General features: G+C 35.3%; 1 protein-coding gene across 2 annotated transcripts in view; it reads left to right on the plus strand.

Annotated features, from left to right (window-relative positions):
- LOC128989463 (set1/Ash2 histone methyltransferase complex subunit ASH2-like) overlaps nucleotides 1-21433 on the plus strand; it is a 31508-nt gene that overhangs the window by 7470 nt on the left and 2605 nt on the right. The window contains exons 5-12 of one of the 2 annotated variants that reach the window (XM_054411360.1): nucleotides 115-283; nucleotides 957-1162; nucleotides 4751-4928; nucleotides 5225-5369; nucleotides 6757-6892; nucleotides 8384-8638; nucleotides 9698-9770; nucleotides 18940-19058. In XM_054411360.1, coding sequence (XP_054267335.1) covers nucleotides 115-283; nucleotides 957-1162; nucleotides 4751-4928; nucleotides 5225-5369; nucleotides 6757-6892; nucleotides 8384-8638; nucleotides 9698-9770; nucleotides 18940-19058 — 1281 coding nt within the window. Of the gene's footprint in view, nucleotides 1-114; nucleotides 284-956; nucleotides 1163-4750; nucleotides 4929-5224; nucleotides 5370-6756; nucleotides 6893-8383; nucleotides 8639-9697; nucleotides 9973-18939; nucleotides 19059-21433 lie in introns of those variants that run through there. The other variant, XM_054411366.1, reaches the window with a different exon arrangement.

Consider the following 21433-nt stretch of genomic DNA (forward strand, 5'->3'; position numbering starts at 1 on the left):
GTTTTCGTCAGCATTTTAAATATTAATATATATTAATTACGATAGGTAGAATATTAGAATAGGTAGGCTAAAAAAAGTGTTAGGTATTTATCGTAAAAACAATATTGATTACAGGTTCTACGATGTCTGATGAAAGAGACGAACGTGTTGTTCACATGTGAGGAGACGGAGGAAGGTCCTTTGTACAGTCTGCTCAACACAGAATTGACTCAGATAAAGCCTAACTACGATGCAATGATACGCGGAGGCTCTCTCAAGGTCACTGATATGGGAGTGCAGCAAGGTATCGAGTTAGGATATTTTACTCTTTTAAAAGTACATGATATGTTGTCATTTTACAACTTTCAGTTTGTCTCGTCGTAATACCATAAGAGTTAGAGTCCTGCTTAGCTAATCCAAACCCCGCTAATTGGAAAATCTGCATTATTGCTACAGGATTATGGGAGAAAAATATCAACCTCTCTCTCACACAATAAATGTTATTTAGTGGAGTTGTAAAGCGCTGAAGAATATTCCTTTCATTGGACCTTTTTAAAGCAAGTTTTAAACTGTAAACTAAATTATTAAAGGTGCTGAGAACATTATTTGTAAAAATATCTCTTGGGTAAAAAGCATTACAAATATCAATTACCATACAACAATTTTTTCATAAACAGATTTTTTCCAATTTTCATCATAGTAGTAAACAAATATTTTAATATGAAAAACTTCTCTACAAGCAAAGTTGTGCACCATTTTGCATTTAACCATTTACAGTTGATCACTATTTTCCTTTTGTCATTTTAATTTTTATAGGTTGTAGAACATAATTTAATTTGCATTTAATAATGATTTAGTCACAAAATGATCTAAAACAACTAGCCTAGTAGTTTTATGTGGACCTTCATGTTCCTTAATTAATTGAATGTACAGAAGAATAAACAGTTTTGTAAATAAACAAAGCACATTTTTTGCAGTTAGCGGACTGGGTGTAGGAAAGGGCCGTGGGGCGAAGCGTAAGGTCCTGGGGGAGGGTACGCAAGGTCCTGGCAAGAAGGGCCGGGGCGGAGACATGGCGGCTCCCAAACTGCCCGCCCACGGCTACCCCATGGAACACCCTTACAACAAAGACGAATACCGCTACATACTGGCCGAACCTGATCCACATGCTCCCTTCAGACAGGTCTGTATGTAAAACATTTAGTTAGTGTGGTTAAAATAAATAAAATACACTGGGTTGTTAAGAACACTTTTACCTAACATTTTTGAACCCTTGTTGACTGTGTTACAAATGCACCTCATTACAACAATTTTCTGTGTGGTAGCTATAGGTACTGCTAACCCATTCGTAAAATCCAATGACAACAGCAATGCACTTGCATTTGAATGTGGCACTCGTCTCGCCTGGCCTATGGTGGCTGAGTTGACTAAGGCGTTGTACTGATATGTGTAACTTAGCCGGTGGGAGGGCCACTTTACAATAAAGGTATCCAGCTTTGGTGGGAGTTATTGATGGGCACTAGTGAGTTGAATAGAGGTTGTACACCTATTTTGCTTCTTTTACACTACTATAGAGGAAGAGGACACTGATTGTTTTTGCTTTAATTTTAGTTGAACATAGATGTAGGCCTATTGTTTATGTACAGTAGGCCAATAATAAAATAACACTCACAATATTTCATAAAAAAATAACATGTGCCTAAGTGAGTGTTGCTGCTTCAAAAAACTGATATTTGATTGATATGCTATTGAAATGCATAAGCCATAAAGACAAAGCAAAATTACCTAAAGAACTACATTGATAAAGATTTTACCAAACAAATTCAATCGATTAAGGACCTAAAAAATATATTTCCCATTCAATGGGGTAGTCTTGGTAGAAATGTCGTACATATGTCCTCATTTCCTCAAATAACATAACCTTAATTTTAAGAATTGTTGGTTGAAAAACCACAAATACTCTGATTTATGTAGGGTAAGAAAATGTGGATTGTTCAGCACAATCTATTTGTGTTACAAGAAGAAGCAGAAAATATAATTATTTCTTTTTACATTTAATTGTTGCAAGTTAACTGACTGGATGGCAGAGTGGTTGAAGTGCTCTAAATCCAAAGGTTGTTGGTTTGATTCTTTAAGGATCGATCCTGGACCTAATTGTTATTTGTCTTGGTATTAATTAAAAATAATTTGAATTATTATAGTCTTAGTGGGGAGCGAGTTCCAAAAACAGATTATTTTCACCTGATATTTATCCCTATCTGATTGGGCTACAGCTTCAAACCATTGGGTCACTATATCATAACACTGCTAAAGACCAATCGTGTTAGAAGTCCATCTTCCTGTTGGACTAAACCTTAACTAGGTGGCGTTCGCAGAGGCATCCACAAATTGAGCGGAGTCATCAAGGGTTCATATTATATTGTGTTTGTCATACTGCAGTAAAAACAGTCGTTTTTAATGCATGCGTTGCGGGTCTAAAGTAGCATTTTTACTCTTTAGGGAGTAAAAATAGATTTTAGCCTCTATGGAGTAAAAATCAGCTGTTGTCAACTCAGTTGTACATTTCCATTGTAAACGATTCCATGTATCGACATATGTATCGATTCGTGCTTCGTAATCATTTTAACCTACAGTCTACAGTCTCTTCCCATAGCATTTTAACATTGCAGATACATTAATCCATTCCCACACTCAACACTGATCACCTTTACTACTTCCTTCACCACCCCCTACGTCGTGGACCTGTTTCCCTCTCTTCCCATAGCATTTTAGGATTGCAGATACAATAATGTAATTGCGAAAGACAGTTCCCACACTCAGCACTTTAAGCCTTACTACTTCCTTCACCACTTCCTACGTCGTGGGGCCTGTTTCCTTCCCTTCTCATAGCATTTTAGGATTGAAGATACATTAATCTAACTGGCACAGACGGTTCTCGCACTATGCTCATACTTTACTACTTCCTAAGCCACTTCCTACATCGTGGACCTGTTTTGATCACTTTACATAGCATTTTAGTATTTTAGATACGTTAATCTAATTGCCACAAACATTTCCCACACACCGCACTGCTAGCCTTTACTACTTCTTTCACCATTTTCTATGTCGTGGGTATGCTTCTATCCCATCTCATAGCATTTCAGCATTGCATATACATTAATCTAACTGCTACAAACGGTTTCCAGTTCCCACACTCCACACTGCTCACATAACTACTTCCATCACCTCTTCTTACGTCGTGGACCTGTTTCCCTCTCTTCCCATAGAATATAAAGATTGTAGATACCTTAATCTGATCGTTATACACAGTTCCCACACTCCGGACAGCTCGCATTTACTACTTTCTTTAACACTTCCTACGTCACGGACCTGTTTCCCTCCCTTTCCTTAGCATTATTGGATTGAACTTACCCTAATCTATTGATCATAAACAGATCCCACACTCCACTCGCCTTTACTACTTCCTTCACCACTTCCTACGTCGCGAACCTGTTTTCCTCCCTTCCCATAGCATTTTAGGTTTGTAGATACCTTATTCTAATCGTCATAAACAGTTTCCACACTCCGGACAGTTCGCATTGACTACTTCCCTCACCACTTCCTACGTCAAGGACCTGTTTTCCTCCCTTCCCATAGCATTTTAGGATTGCAAATACCTTAATCTAATGGTCATAAACAGATCCCATACCCCGAACAGCTCGCTTTTACTACTCCCTTCACCACTTCCTACGTCACGGACATGTTTCCTTCACTTCCAATAGCATTTTAGGATTACAGATACGTCAATATACTCGTCATAAACAGTTCCCACACTCCGGACAGCTCGCCTTGACTACTTCCTTCACCACTTCCAACGTCGCGGACCCGTTTTCCTCCCTTCCCATAGAATTTTAGGAATGCAGATACCTTAATCTAATCGTCATAAACAGTTCCCACACTCCGGACAGCTCGCCTTGACTACTTCCTTCACCCCTTCCAACGTCGCGGACCCGTTTTCCTCCCTTCTTATAGAATTTTAGGAATGCAGATACCTTAATCTAATCGTCATAAACAGTATCCTCACTCTGGACTGCTCGCCTTGACTACTTCCTTCACCACTTCCAACGTCGCGGACCCATTTTCCTCCCTTCCCATAGAATTTTAGGAATGCAGATACCTTAATCTAATCGTCATAAACAGTTCCCACACTCCGGAGAGCTCACCTTGACTACTCCCTTCACCATTTGCTACGTCGCGGACCCGTTTTCCACCCTTCCAATAGAATTTTAGGAATGCAGATACCTTAATTTAATCGTCATATACAGTTTCCACAGTCCGGACTGCTCACTTTTACTACTTCCTTAACCACTTCCTACGTCACAGATCTCAAGCTAGTGTCGTCATTTGATTATATTTATGATCCATACCGTTTCTGTTCTAATATCTGTGGATTAATGCTATCAGCTATTTCTTTATCTACTGCATTCAAAAGTCAACAGCTGATCATATGTTTTTGTTTATGTGTCAAATACTGCTTCCATAAGGATTACATTGAAACTTTGAGACCCAGTGGGGCGGATTCCTGGGAGACTTTTTTAATGCCATATAGATGTTGGCACTCACCGATAAGGTCTTTATCACCATGCAAAATTTGAAAACGATTGATTCAGCCGTCTAGGAGGAGTTTGCGTATTACGAAATGCATAAAAGTCGACGTATAAGAGCTTCGCTCGCTCCGCTCAAAAAACAAGGTTTTGACCATTCCCTTTTAAAAATGCCAATGTCGTTGCAGGAGTTTGACGAAAGCAGTGACTGGGCAGGCAAGCCGATCCCTGGCTGGCTTTACCGCACTCTCAGCCCCAACTCTGTATTGCTGGCTTTACACGACCGAGCCCCTCAACTCAAGATATCAGAGGATCGGCTGGCTGTGACCGGGGAGAAAGGCTATTGTATGGTACGCGCCACTCATTGTAAGTGTTCGATACTACAACATGCGTCTACTCATTGATACTGGATAAATAACTGATTGATTGATTGATAGTGATATAGATTAGTAATGCGTCAAAACCGAATCTCAAATCTTAAAAATTAAACATTTCTGGTTTCGACCATTACTATTATAGATGGACAGATTAATTTCTTAATGCCTCCCTTTTGTTTATGTACAGTATGTACTTGGTAGGACTTTGGAGTTAAAAATGTTTGAATAAGTTCATAAAAGAAGAATAGGGGAAGGTTTCATATAACCTGTGTTGTGTGTCTGTAGGTGTCAGTAGAGGTATGTGGTACTGGGAGGCCAGTATAGAGGAGATGCCAGAGGGGGCGGCCACCAGACTCGGCTGGGCTCAGGAGTATGCTAACCTACAAGCACCTCTCGGCTACGACAAGTTTGGCTACTCCTGGAGATCAAGGTACTCTCAGGCTATATTTTTCTAACTCTGATTTCATCCGCATGATAAATTAATTTTATGTACAATATAAGGACCTATTCACAGGGCCACCATGGTGGTCGGTCAAAATGTGCATGAATCACCAGCTCAGCCACCAATGCAGCTACAGCCTGCAAAGCTCACAGTTTAATCCGTTTAATCATGGATGTCAAAGAAGCTGGTGCTTTAGCATATATATTTTGAAATTGCGAAAATGTAAGAAAACTCCATTCATTTTTTCAGTTTCAGTAGCATCTTCTTTTCCGATGAAGATATCTACCATTTCCATCCACACCTTCTTCGCATCTCTGTCTGAGTACACGTTGGATGTCATGTCCCTGTCCAATATTGCAGGCCTATTTTGTATTTCCAATATGAAACGCTCCGTATCTACTCTATCCGTACCGGTATTCATGATCTGTAGACCTACGTTTAGCACTCCACTAGTAGACTGAGTACCTAATGCCCGCTGGTAGTGACCGGTGGCACTGCCAGTCGCTCCAATGTGAACAGTCCGATAAGAAACCATGGTGCGACGTGGTGGCGCCACCAGACTGGTGTCTTTGGAAATCGCAACCCCGAGCCACCGCATTTCTGGTAGCGCGGCCATACGCGCCACAAACGCTCAGTGTGAAGATGTCCCATTTAAATCAATACCTACTAATGTAACGTAGCCACCATCGTGGCCCAGTGTGAAGGGAGCCTAATGGTGTTTTTCAATACTAGTGCTTCATTCACTTCAACCACTTGATATATCTGTATATTAATACTAGTGGCTTGTAGGGACATAAGTCCCTGAAAAGCTCAAATGTAAAAAATCATTGTAATTTTTAACAAACTCGGAATTAAATTATCCATGTGTCAGACTAGATATCCCTGTACTCCATATCTTTTTATATTTTTCCCGTCGTCATGGGATCGAGACCTTTAATTTGAGCCCTCTCTCGTCGTTCTACGACTTCTCATTCGCCCACAATTTTGACGCAAAGAATCGCCTTACTTAATTAATATATAGATAGGCAGGCAAGTATGTTTCTTTAAAACTTTTTTCTCTAAGCTTGTGTGAATCGCAGGGAAAATCTATGCATACTGTTAAAAAGATATTTTCATGCAGATATGCAGAATCCCTTTATAAATTAAATAGGCTAAAAAATAAGCACAAAAAAATTAAATAACATGGGCATGGGGCTGCCATGCTGGTGACGAAATAACAACAGAATAAAAACAGAAAATAAAAACAAATGAAAGAAATTACAATCACATGTTCTATTTACAGTGTGGGGTGAAAATAGAAAAGTCTGTACATTATATATTATTTTTTACCTCTAGTATACATTGATGTTAATTGATTTATCGTATAATATTCCAGGAAAGGTACAAGGTTCCACGAGTGCCGAGGTAAACATTACAGTCCGGGCTACGGTGAAGGAGATGTCCTCGGCTTCCTCATCATCATGCCAGACGAGACAGGCAACACGTACATACCTCAGACCTACAAAGACAGGGTAAATTAAATGAAGGTCACTGGTTTTTATCCAAGCGAGATCGTTTCTAGACCCAAACATTATTTGTGATTGGGCTATGAATTAATGATGCTATCTAACAAAAAGGTTGACGTTTGATAGTAACAAGACCAGGGTTGGACCGTTCCCTTTTAAAACGTAAAAAATGACACTGTCTAGAAATACACAAAAAAAACCCTGACAACATCAGCTGTAAACAAATTGAAAAACATATTTACATTTTGACTTCTCTTAAGATAAACCTTAATTTAAATAGAACTACGAGATTTACAACAAAAATTGGCTTTAGAAGTATAAATAACTGTTAAAATATTATAGAAGATTTTTACAAAAAATATCTACGTCTGATTGTGGATTGTAACTTGGAATCATAATTTTTTAAAGTTATAGCCTACACAAAACTAATTCATAGTCAAACACAGCCTACAAAGATTATAAAAGTTTTTAATATCTAAATAACATAAATAAATTATAACTTATACTCTGTTCACAAAATTTAGGTGATTTAGGGGAAGAAATCTATCCTCTCCACCTGATCCTACCCCTGAAATAATAGCTCAACAGCTGAGTTATTCCAAAACATCAATCAGCTGTGACATATGCAAAAAAAGTAATGTGGGAACGTCTCCTCAAACCGCCTAAATTTTCTGATCGGAGTATAATACATATTCATGTTGATTATTATAATTATGTGTGTAGGAAGCAATGACATAACAAATCTAACATAAAAAAATTAATCTGCATATGAAATCAATTGCGTGGGTCTAAATTAAAGGGCTTATGGGAACAATAACTAGTGAACATAGAATTTAGATAAAGTAGGCCTAACTCAATTTATGTAATGGAAAAACGCTCAATTTTTTGTGCGAACATAAAGAAAAAGAATATTGTATAACAAAATGGGATTCATTAAAATCGTAAAAAATACTTGATCAATTAAAAAATTATGCCATTCAATACTTCAATACTTTCTTATTAAATGGCGACCATATAAAGTAGATATTTTAAGCCAAGTATGAATAGAGATGAGTGGCGCGATCTTGTAGTCTTGTTAGTGACTAAGGCCGACATTCCTTAGACACAGCTGTTAATTAATAGCCCATACAGCTAATGGCAACTAAGGGACCTACAGTTTATAGTGGAATCCAAACCACATTTTTGCCTAACGAATTGGTCTAATTATAAGGATAGTACTCCGGATAGTCTTAGTACTAAAAATTTGATGTGTTGCTATTATTAACTCGCTTATTCTTTTTTATTGCTTTGTTTTCATACTACTTTTCTTAAGAACCCAGATTAGGCACATTTAGAATGTGGTGAATGTCCAATTGAAAGATGCCACTAACATCTTTCCTTTCACAAGAAATAAAAGTAAGTTTTATCCTTAACACAAATTATTTAAAGAGAAAATCTGTTATTATTCTTTAAATATATTTTCCCTAACATAAAAATGTTATTTCTTTCTTCTTTCAGCCGTTAGTAAAATTCAAGAGCCACCTGTACTACGAGGAGAAGGACAGAGTAAACGAGTCATTGAAGAACCTACGTCCCCTAAAAGGCAGTAAACTGATCTTCTTTAAGAATGGAGAGTGTATGGGAGAGGCGTTCTTGGACATTTTTGCAGGCGCTTACTTCCCTGCCCTCTCTATACACAAGAGCGCAACCGTCAGCGTTAACTTCGGACCAACCTTCAAGTGTCCTCCCATCACTGACTACGACTACCGGGGCGTAAGTATTTTAGGATTACCCACGTTTTACATTTTTTTATAGACCATGCTGGTATTATTTTGCAATATTCAGTCTTCTAATAAACACGGTTCCAGGTGAGTTCTTAGAAAAATTGTGGTTAAGTGGGTGGAATTTGTAAATTGAAAATGAAGGTGGTTAGAATTACAGAACATGCTTTGTAAAGTCCCTTGGTAGCAAGTAGTTAGACGTAGTCAATCAGACCACTTTTCAAATTGGAATTTTAAAAAAGTGCTTTATAAGTAGATTCTTGATATGATTGCGAGTAGTTGTAGTTATGCTGAGTCAACTAGATCACTTTTCAAATTCCTTTGATTAATGTTTCCTTTTCACCTGTACTGTAAATCTAAGAATATAAATGTCAATATAGAGGCTATTTTATTACAAGTTCAGATCTAAATCAAATATTTCCTTGGGATTCTTTTTATCAAGCAAATGTTGAAATTTACTAATAAAAATTAGGCTATTCATAAATAAATTCAAATAATTATTATTAAATTTTAGGGTTCCATCAAAAGAATTTTTTTTAATTAATGCTAGTTTACTAGAAAAAATACAAGTGTCTTTAAGTGTTTGTTTAACACTTTGACAGTCTTTAAATATTAATGTTGATTCTTTTCCCTCCCTAATATAAAATTTAAAAAAACTGTCTTACTTACAAATTTACCAAAAATGAATTCAACAAAGAACCTTTATAATTTGGTAACACTAATAATTGAATCTATTTTTTTAAGTCAATGCTTTTTAAGTTAGGTTTAAAATTTCAATCCAGATTCGACTATATTACAAAGTGCCGTGATTACTGTTTTTATTATTTGTGTTGGGCTATTGCTTAAATTATATTAACTTTTTATTTGAAAAGTTGCTTGATTTAAATTTAGCGTAGTCTACTCCGCAATGTGATGCAAGGTGAACATTGAGTTGATCTTATCAATAACATTTTCTCAAGTCATCAGCGAACACTTTGTAGAAAAGATGATTCGAATAATATTTGTAAAAAAAAAGAAGTTCTCTAAATGACCTCAGTATTTTGTTCAACAGATGCACGAGAAAGCGGAAGAAGCGATTTGTGAACAGACCATGGCAGATCTACTCTACCTCACTGATAATGAAGGCAAATTACGCTTGGATACGTATTGTGTATAGTATCAGTAGATGAACACGCTCATGTTAGTGCGTGTTCATACACGATTGTGCCTCAGCGACTCGTTCCTATGTACAGTCAAGGCTAGACACAAGGAGAAGGCTTTACCTTGATGGTCAAAGCTTTCTCAGTGTCCTTCATTAGAAGTTTAGTACACTTCGCTTACCTTTCGATGAAATTGTTGTTGGACAGGGTAACAACAAAAGCTGTGAAGGCTTTAGTTATAAGTGATATTTGAACTTTTAAGGTTGCAGTTTACAGTTTGCATAATTCAACATCTCTCAGTAATAAAGTTAAATGTTTGGTATTTTGTGACTTTATTTAAAAACAACTTTTTTATTTGAAAAAATGCAAATTCTTTTGTTTAAAAAAAGGAAATCATTAGTAAATAGTTTATAGAACCTTATTACCTCATTTATGTCTTTTTGAACTAATTTTTACTATGATTTTGAGGAGGATAGAACAATTTTTACAAATATTTCTAACTTAACACATTCGCTGCGGTACACTCACCGGTGAGTGCTCTAGTTCCTTTCTGCCACCCTGAACGCTCACCCGTGAGTGGTGACATTGCCTACATTCCATTCAATTTCTGCACAACAGTACTTCGGGAAGAACAGGTATTTTTATGTCTGCGTTTAGCTAGGAATGGGTGCTTTATTGTGGTGAAGGTTGGTAGTAAATTTCCCTGTAAAATCTCCTGGCAAGCTTAGAAATCAACTTGTTGTCCCGTCTTTCTCCCTCCAATTGGCAATACAATGGGACCGGCTAGTTCCAGACAGTGCTGCTATCTGAGAGTGTTTCTGCAAACTACGTCGGTTCTCGTCATGTCGCAGAATATCACCGCACGTCATTTGCTATTCGCCCGACCGAAATATTTTAAAGCCAAACTGGTTTGCTCGACGCTGCCCTGCACCGGGGCCACGCCTGCCATTGATGGGGCCGCAGCGAACATGTTAAGTTTCAAACTATAGTGGTTTAGAGAAGTAGAATTCAAATCACTTGCATATGCACTGCAAGGTAGGTGTAGACTGCAACCTTATTTAATTAGTAAAACTGTTTGAAAATACTTTTTCACCACACTATGATGTTTTTAGCTGTTTTACATACGCTAATTGGTGGCTGAAAGTTACGTTTTGCTGGCCATGCCAGCTGTCATCGTCATTTGGGGACCGAGCAGGGTTTTACATCCTTAGGGCCGCAAAATCAGCTGCCCGCTTTCTTTCTTAAAACATGAATGCATATTAAATACACAATCAGTATCCATAGCATTGCAATAGAATTGTTTTACTGTCACTGCTGCCTAGCAACTATCTATATAATTAATACGCTACATGAAACTTTGTCGGTTGAACTCCTCCGCCATTTTTTTACCGATTTTATCCATTGACGTCTCATTGGAAAGTGCGTGTCGCGTAGATTTGCAAATTGGCCTTACATTTTTGAAAAAGTCCCTTGGGCTCCGCCCCAGTGGCTTCGAAAGTTCCCATGTTATCCTTATGAAGAACATAATTGTTTACATTTTGATCAGCTGTATAATTTAATTGCTGTTATTTATTTTTCAATTCAATGAAACGCATTGAGTATATTTATTTACTATTTGAGTTTGTGTAAACATAACCCCCAAGACGGATCGTGTTAGTATGGTTGTATCTTATTTGTGTATTTATCGTTGTTTTGTGTGACTATGACGGATCGTGTTAGCATGATTGTAACTTAAATCTGTGCATTTATCGTTGTTTTGTGTGGCTATAATTTGTTTATTTGTTGTTTTTTTCTTTTAAATGCCTCCGACGCGACGACAACTAAACATAGACATGAGGCGTAATCATGATAACGACCGCAGCTCCTGGACAATCTCAACTATTAGGTTACAAATGCGCTCAAACACTACCCCAAAACGACTTTTCGTTCTCAATTGGCCCTCTATCAATGACCTGTGTTGCCTGTACAGCAAGGCATTTTGAGAAGGAGAAAACCGGCCGGAATGCTTTTTAGGTTTTATCAATAACGAAGATAAACATGGTCTGAGTTAGCCTACACACCGGTAATCTTTGAGTTGACTCTTTTAAATTCATTGTAAATATGACTGTTATTCGTTTTGAAATAATGTAATACTTTGCAATTGCTCGAATTCGAGCAACATGTACACTAGTTTATTATTATTTTTGCTGATTCCTCAAACTATTTTTTCACATAACCTTAAAGTTGTAGTTGTGTTGCCTATCATTGTACATTATTATTGTGGTGAATTGTGGTAATAGGGTATAGTGTGGTGAAAAATAGCGTTTGTACCACGGACCGAAATGCTTTTGTAGCTCTCGATCGTTTTAAGCTAAAAAACTATCTCGAGCCGGCAAAACCTCATTTTCAGCCCTAGGTACGAAATATACTATTCTGTCAAGTTCAACAAGTCTTTTTAATTTTTTTTTCTTTGTAAGGGAATGGTCCAAATGTTCACCATTTGGCCACAACTATGGGAGGGGGCTCAATATCACCGCAATCCTGGGTGTTCGTGGTTTTGCTGTGATCTCGGAGACGTTCACCACGATCGTGGGAGATGTTCATAATTTTGCCGTGATCATATAGGCGAGGTTCACGATTTCATCATGACTGCAGGTTGCAATTTTTCTATGCCACGACAGATTTTCACGATTTTGTTGCCATCTCTGGAGACAGAAAACTTATTCAAATGCTATTTAACAATTTTAAAACCCATCCAGCTATTGTTGAGTTATGAGTCTACTAATTTATAGGATTCTTGGCAGAAGCAGAGATAGGTAAAAATTGTGATTGAAATCCTGTTAGAGAACTTACTGATAAAATAATTTATTCAATGATTATTATTTTATTGATTGGAAAACTTTAAAAAATCATGTTATTTTGCATGTAGTTTTTTCAATATTTCAATATTATTTGTTTTTTTTTCTTAGCTACTGTTCTGTGCTCCTACTTTTTTCTCAAGTTATTTTACAAAACCAAAATGTACGTTTAATTTCTTTTGGCTATCAAAATTAATTTTATTATGGTGACAATAGGTGTGGCGTCATCTCACACATGTACACACGCTATCTACTATACCCTGTTTGCATAGGAAGTGCGGCTAGCCAAAGGGTCAGCCCTTCTCACAAACCTTACATACACACAAAATTACAGAATTTAATTAGGGAATTTGGTACGCTTTAACCATAGCAAAGTACATATAAAATTTGTATTTGAAATCTTTGTTAGTGTCATGAAACTTTATCATAACAATTTATATTTGCTTTCCAAAAATGACCGGAAATGCTGTTGAAATGACGGCTTACTATATGAAATGAAGTACTAAATACAATTTAGAGTGGTAATTTACAACACTCAGGCTAAATTTACAACTTTTGATACATAAAAGCGTAACAATTAATTCATGATGGGTTGCTCAACAAGTGTTCTACTCAAAATTTGTTATAAGTTTCTTAACACAAACTACTAACATTTTGTAATCCAGACAGAAAAAGCAAAACCTATATAGTAAGACATCAATTAAATTGAATACAACTGTAATAAATAAGGTGCAACACCAACGATAACTAATTTGTAAATAGTGATGTGTTGGTACTAGGGATGGTCAAGTCTCGAAATTTCGGGAAATTTTCGGGAAATTTTAAATCTCGTTACACGAGACGAGATTTCTTTTTGGCCGAGATTTTTATCGAGACGAGAATAAAAAAAAAAAATATATTAAAAACGCCTGCAGAAAGTCAATGCAATACCCGCAATACAGGAGCGTGTTGTAGTTGCGTTTCCTTTACGAAGGCGTTCTTATTTAATTAATTCTTTAAATGTAAATATTACTTTAATTATTTTAATAATATTACTTTAATAACATTTGAGAAGTTTTGTTAAGTGTAAGCAGTGTGAGGAATGTTTTATTACTATAAAAAGTCAAAACAAGTAACTATTTTATAAAAATTAATATTGCTTTTTTTATGATTTATTTTATTTTAGGATAAGTTGAACTCTATCCTAACTGATATCACTATGTTTCCTAATCGTAGGTATTTTTAATAAGTTAGGCGTGATTAATAAAAAATGTTATGCTGATGTTTTTTAATAAAAGATTGTAAATATTCTTGCCTATTATCATTATTTTTGTATTTAAACAGTCATCTAACAATGTTACAAAATCAGGTAAAAATTTTGAACGTGCATTTCCCGTTGTGTATGAGAAGGGAAATCCCGTCTCGATCTCGTCTCGAAATTTTATGAGAAATAAAAAATCTCGTCTCGTCTCGTCTCGAACTAAAAATCCAATCTCGTCCATCCCTAGTTGGTACGTAAAAATGATTCTTGTTGATACAACCGGTTTTAAGGAAAAGAACCAGTACCAAAAACCGACGTTTACAGTTAAGAACTATAGTACATCTGACCAATTAATCAAGTCCCGAAGTTATTGATCTCTCTTGGTTTTGGATTTTCTGACAAAAAGTTATTGGAAATCAAAGTTATTTCCCATTAATTGTGTTACAGTTACAGTCCAACCTCGGTATAACGAATCTGAAGGGACCGAACTGAATATTCGTTATATCAAAGATTTCGTTAAAACGAGGTTCGTTATATTGAGGTTAGGTTTGCAGGAATTTCGCTAAGTCGAGGTTCAGAACCAGCGTCGGTCAATTTAGGTCGGGATTTGACCTCATAAAAAACAATTAAAGTAGCATAGGCTACAATACTTTACAGTACAGTGTTAACATATTAAAGTAGAACCACAATTATCTAAAGTAATAAAGGGGAGGGATCTTTAATATTGCGCAATCATGACATTTCTAGTCATTGACCTTGGTACAGGCTACAAACTGTAAGTTTAAAATCACAGCTAATTTAACCCGTCTAAAACCTAGCCAAACACTGTATTGTGTAGTCATAAACCACGTAAAGAACAAAACAAAACAGTAGAGAGTTTTGTAAGCTGCTGCTCGTGATAGACCGGCAAGCTACTTAGAGTAGTACCTACTGATTTATCACAACAGAGGAATCTCAATAATAATGATCAACTATAGCATTGGAGTTGCTAGTTGAAACAACTCGTATTGAAAACAATAAATTATTAATTATTAGATAAGTCATTATAAAAGTGTATAATCATAGCCAACTTAAAGATAACAAAAACACTCATAAAAGAAATGTTAAGATAACGATGTTGCTATTCTTTCTCTTTGCTTTTGTTTTTATATTCTTTCTTAGGCTTCTCTTTATCTGAAAATTGTACAAGTCACCATAGTTAGGCACTTATCGCCTAATCACAGCTTACTAAACATTACGTCGTCATCAGTCCTCTCCTCAGTGAATGAAATCAAATCAGTCCTCAGTATGTCACATAGCGTGCAGCGACAGCAGCAGCAGACAAAGATGTGTAAAACGGAGCAGACGAATGTTAGGGCAAGCGATGACGTCACCTTTCCATTTCATTTGATAAAGAAACAGATTTTTCATCACTCCATAACGAAAGTAACTATTTTCGATAACAGCTGACATCAATGAAAGTAGGCGAAATCACGAAAAATTTGTTAAATCAAGGTTGTTGTTATGGTTTGTTCGTTATGTAGAGGTAAAATATACATTGTGTCTTATGGAGAGTTCTAGGGGATTAAAATAATTTTGTTATATCAAGGAATTCGTTATATCAGGGTTCGTTTTATCAAGGTTAGACTGTATTTGTAAACAATTTTTATGTAAACATATCGGTTACAGTTTGAACAAAACAACCTTATCCAAACATTTTTTTGTTATTAAGTAGATGACGTATTCTCTAAACGATGTTTGGTATATGTAGTAAACATTAGAAGGAAATGTGAAAAAATCACACAATGTTTGGTTTTTGAATGTTTTTAATTTAATTTCCTAAGTAGGTAGGCCATGTATTCTAGGGAAAAGTACCGGTATCAAGGATCGTCGTCGAATAGGTTGTTATGAATAGTTGGGTATGCCTATGTACCCAAGATACAGGCTATGAGCCTATTGGCTGTATAGTGGAAAAGCGAGTTTAGCATCATCCATTTTATTTTTTGTTTTAAAATAACGCCTGTAATACTTTGCAATTGCTCGAATTCGAGCAACATGTACACTAGTAATGTTTATTCTAAAAATTTTACATTTGTAATCTTTATAGCATAATCTTCACCAAGCCTATTTCCTGTTGAGTAAAATAAACTACTCAATTAGAATGAACTTGGTTTTGTCCAGTTGTCATGAGAAAAAATAGCAGTCAAAGTAAATTGTTGAGAAATAAATCATCTACTTAGCAAACTAATCCAAGTGAACAAATTCCACTTTGATTGACAACTGTTAGTTAATACAGTAGCTATTTGTGTATTAAGGGCTCAAAGTATAGTGTTGCTGCTCGAGAACATTATACAGTACAGAGTGTGGAAAAATTTAAAATACACATAATTGCATACATGCACATAAATCATTGCACCAGTGAATGACCATGATATAACACATATTTCAGAATTGTTAATTCATAAATTCTAGTAAATAGCCTCTTTTCATCTAGTAAATTACCGTAATTATTAACCAGCAGTCAATTTATGAATGTAGTGGTCATTCACTTGTGCACTCACCCTTACCAACTTTCATTCGTTTTCAGATGTTTGTGTGTTTCTTACTGCGTAAACATTATCTTGAGAAATTTTAGTTCTTGGAACCTAAATGATCCTGGGACATTTTATCACCCTTTCCGTTTAAAATCTCTAATCAGTTTCAGATAATTTTTTTTTCAAATCCATTCAAAAAGTTACATATATTAGTTTAGTTTTGAAAGTAATGAAGTAAGGAAGGTTTCAATGAGTTGTGTTCATATGACATAGCTATGATATAGGCTAATGTTGTAAATCCTGGTGATATTTTACCTTGTCAAATGGTTACTGATACATAGACATGTTAAAGATTATTTTTTTACAATTGTGTGAATATATTGTGTATGCTATGATTATGTGTATAAAATTGCTTTTCAGTCACAAGATCATGTGAATTTTTATAAGATTATGTGTTTGTGAAATCGTATTAAAAGTGTATTAAGTTTGTATATCAATTCAAGTTTCTTTCAATCCCTGGTAACTCATCACATACTAACCTTAATATCTTTAATATATATATATATTTTTTTATATATTAAACTAGTCTTTACAACACAAGTAGGAATTTAAGTAATCAACGATTGAATTGGTCACTACCAGTTGATAAGTCTGTGTTTCTTTTTGATTCTAAAAATTGAATTGAAAAGGCTGGTATAACAAAATGATCGTAGGTATATAATTACCCGCTCATAACTAAGTGGTACGCAAAATATGTTTTTCTTGTGGAGTGATACGCCAGGATAAAGGTTGGTAAACACTGCTGTATAGAACTGTCTACCCACTGAAATTACACAATCATGTTACATCAAATTTTATGGAGTCTATAACTTAGGAAAGTATGATTCTGGTGTTTTAATTACTTCATTTTAGCGTTACTTGAATTTTGGTAAACTTGGTACAGTCCAAATCAAATCAATTTATTGATACAATAATAAACGTTACGTAAAATGCTCATAGCAGTAACTGGCGTCTTGTCCATTACATAAATACTTATAATAAATATGTACTTAGAAAAAAACATGCATACATAAAACAAACACAATTACAATAAATAACAACACAAATGTACAATAACTGTAGAGATTCCTGTTTCTTGTGTTGTACTTATGTCTTATTTTTTATTAAAAACTGCTCAAAATCTTTCTTGGACATCATTTAGGTTTTCATTAATAAACAGACTAAGGAAAATTAACTGACATTACACTAATTAACTGGATTACATCCGACATCGATTTTCCCTTCCCAAAAGCAGTGGTATCATCTACAAAAAGTTTTAGTTTTTAAGGAATTTTTCTGGTCATATTATTGATATGAATGATAAACAATAAAGGCCCCAAAATTGAGCCTTGAGGAATCTTGCATTCAATTTTCCAGGGGATTTATTGGGGCCTTTTTTTATTTATCCAGTCTGAATAGTACTTTATCTTTTTTGTTTACAATGAAAGTTCTTAGTTTAGAATTTGCCAAATATGGTCTAAACCATTGAAGACTAATGTCCGAGGGTAGATGTTGGTGAATTTTTAGACTGATGTATTTTCCTTGACTTTCGGTTACCACTAAAACCAAAACTTTTCTGCTCTGCTTCAGTGTTTGAATTGAGATACAGTATTTGTTTTAGTCTTGGTTGCATCATCCTCAATATACCATTGTCTTCGATATAAAATTGTGTATATTTGACATTTGTCCAAATTTCCAGACTTATACCATTGACTATGTAACATATAGTCAATGCTTATACCCTCGATGCTTTTTGTTTTCTTTCTGTCAATTCATTTTCTTCTTCCTGTTCATCTTGTAGTTTTCATTACCAGCTGTTCTTTGCAAAACAATATTTACTACATAGTTTGCGCTAATAACTAGAAAAAAATTAAAGATCAATATTTTTTTAGAACAAGTTTTTTTACAGTTGTCAGCGTTAGGTCTGAAGTTTGTTTCTGTAACTTTGACATTACATGATCAATGTTTGTAAGGATGTGTACACCACAATCATGTCCATTGTTTTGTTTTAAGTTATCTTGGTTTCTCTTCTTCAATTTTTATATCATTCTTAAAGATTTTGAAAACTTTGGAGGACACAGCAACTACACACATTAGCATATGTTCCGGCGCCCACCGGTAGGAGTGTCTTGTAGTTACGGCGCACACCGCTGCAGCGTCTGCTGGTAGCATACGGCTCCTGCCCTCCTTGCCTGCAGCGGTGTGTACCGTAACTACACAGCACTCCTAGCGGAAGCTTCCTTTCACAGTGCTATATTTTATTTTATTTGTCTATGCTAAAACTTGTCTATGTTTTCAACTTTTCATTTTAGTTTGCTCAATAGGTTATTTGTACTGTATTGCAAAACTTGTTCTATTTTGTTAACCATTTGATTGATGAGAAAATTAAGTTATCATTTTATCAGGCTGGAATCAACTTTTTTTTGTGTTGTTTTATTTTGAATTATTTCGGCTTTTACTATTATTTTTAGAATACTAATGAATTATTGACAAAAAATCTATTTATTGTTGTTTTTTCTATTTAGAGTCGATTGAAAAGCTAACTAAAGAAAAGAGTTATTGTTTGCAAGTATTACTTCAGCAGTCGCAGACAAAGCTAAGCTTTCTTCACCAACAGCCATCATTTTATTGGTCCCAGAGTCATGTAAGTACAAAACACAACATTTTCTTTTAGTTTTACTGTATCTGTAAGTCAATCAGTGTTATAGCAATCTTGGCTAGCAATTCATGAGTTCAAGATTTTTTTTATACTTTGAACACATTATTGAGTGTGTCGCTTAATAAGACTGGCTCGTATTTCATTCATGTAAGGAGTCAATTTGATGGTCATTAACATTTTTAGAACATATAATATGAATTTTTCACTAGTAGTATGACAGATTCAAGGCAGAAAGTAATTATTGGTTTGGTGTACCAGTATTTGGTTAATTTTTGATCATACACATACCATTTTTTTTAGCTATATACGTTATGCAAGGAATGGCAAAATACAGGGAGGAAAAAAGTCCGGACCGGATAATATTTCAAAATGTAATATAGATAGTGCTTTAAAACTTGGTGCACAGTTACTGGGGATTAAGATCATTTTAACCACAGCCACCTCTAATACAAGGCCGCGGCGAGCGAAAAATGGCAACGTCGCATCTGTGTCTTGGCGTGCGGTCGTCTTACCATTACAGTGAATGGAGGAAGACGTACTTATTCGCGTTTACCCTTAATCATTAGTAATGACATTGAAATTGCTACTGCATCATACCAGATAAATGTGTTGTGCCTGGGTGCAAGAGTAATTACGAAAGCTTGATTAAAACTGAAGGATACACGCAGTGTTTTAAGATTCAAAGTGATCCGGCGCGTAAGCAACAGTGGATTCGTTCTATTCCTCGGTCAGATTGGACACCTTCAAACAATACTCGTATCTTATTAGTTTTGTGGAAAATACAAGAATAAAGACGGTGATTGGTACGAATATAGACGCGAGAAGCCGGTTTTAGGTGAGAATGCCGTACTTAGACTTTTTCCCAATTTACCTTCGTATCTTGATACATGAAAAACGACAAAGAGAAAGACTCCTGAAGAAAGAAGGAAGACAACAGGATGAAGAAATTCGACTAGCAAAAGAAAACAAGATCTGGGACTTTACTTCATTTTGCAACAATTAAGGCTGTATATTAGCACATAATAAATAAATAAATAATAATAATAATAGACGCGTATAATTAGCGTCATTTTGCACATTATAATGAATGTGGAAAGCCATAAGAAGGCCTAGCTTCTAGGATCGTTTCCACAATGGAAAACATATTGCTAAATAATTATTCAAAAGAAATAAATAATTCAGTCAGTAGGCCTTCAAACAAGAAAATAAAACTTAAAATTTTGTTGTAGCTATCTAAGACTTATGGTTCGTCAGGTAGGCTAAAACAATAATATGAATATTTAAAATTGCAAAAAAATTATTTAAAAAAACCAAGATATTTTTGTTATTTTACTCTTTCATTTGTAATTGGAAGTATTACAAGACATTTTCACATTCATTGCAATTTATTACAATACGATAAATAGGCCTACAAGCAAACAAACATTATGTTTGTATTTTAGTACAAAAATCACTATTATATGACATTTAAATATCTTTTAGCGAATTTCCCATATATGGAATATTAGCGAATTTCCCATATATGGAATAAGCTATTACCGTAGTACTCACGGTAAGACCTGGACCCGGGACCGATTTTTTTTTTTTTTTCGTTTTGAGGTCCCTAGAGGTCAAAAACACCAACCGTTCAAATTCATATATATATGTGTGTCCGTTAGCGTGATAACTCGAGCAAAAATGTGTGTAAACCTACGTTTATTCGAACGAGTTCGCGAACCAGCATGATCAGACCATGGGAACGGGGGTTTATGGGGGCTTTTATGGGGTAAAAATGGGTTTTTCCCATTTTTGACCCAAAAAACATAAAATTTTGCAATTTCTTTCAAAACTATTTTGTAGAGCTTAAAAAAACAAATAATTTAGTATATTGAAGCGTTATAATGCGCCTAATGGTTACGGAGAAAATTCCAAAAAATTGTAAATTTAAAATTCCCATGTTATTCTTATGGAGAATAAGTAAACTGTTGTAGTTTTTATTTCTTATTCTTGTTGTTATTTGTATTAACATTTTACATAAAAAACACTTTTACCCTCCCTGTTGCAGCAAACCTAAGTATGTTTTAAACTGATTCTATTTAAATAGGGAATAAATGTGATATTTTTAAGGAGACATTTTAGTGTAAATCCATTCAGGGAAATGGAAATTCGCTTAGTCTGCAGGTTTGCTGCGGCGGGGGTATTTATTTCTATCTATAGAGCAGTAAAAACAGCAAAACTCTCATTTAAGTTACAGTAGACCCCCTCTTAACCAACCTCGTATTAACCGATAATCGGATTATCCGCCTTCGATCGTAAAATAATACAGTTTGCTTTAACCGACCTTGCTTTTAGAGCAGCTCGGTTTAACCGCCGCTTTCTAG

This window comes from Macrosteles quadrilineatus, unplaced genomic scaffold, assembly GCF_028750875.1.
Source record: "Macrosteles quadrilineatus isolate MER2022 unplaced genomic scaffold, UCM_ALF_1.0 Scaffold_1__1_contigs__length_201487025, whole genome shotgun sequence".
In the NCBI taxonomy this organism is placed as follows: Eukaryota; Metazoa; Arthropoda; class Insecta; order Hemiptera; family Cicadellidae; genus Macrosteles; species Macrosteles quadrilineatus.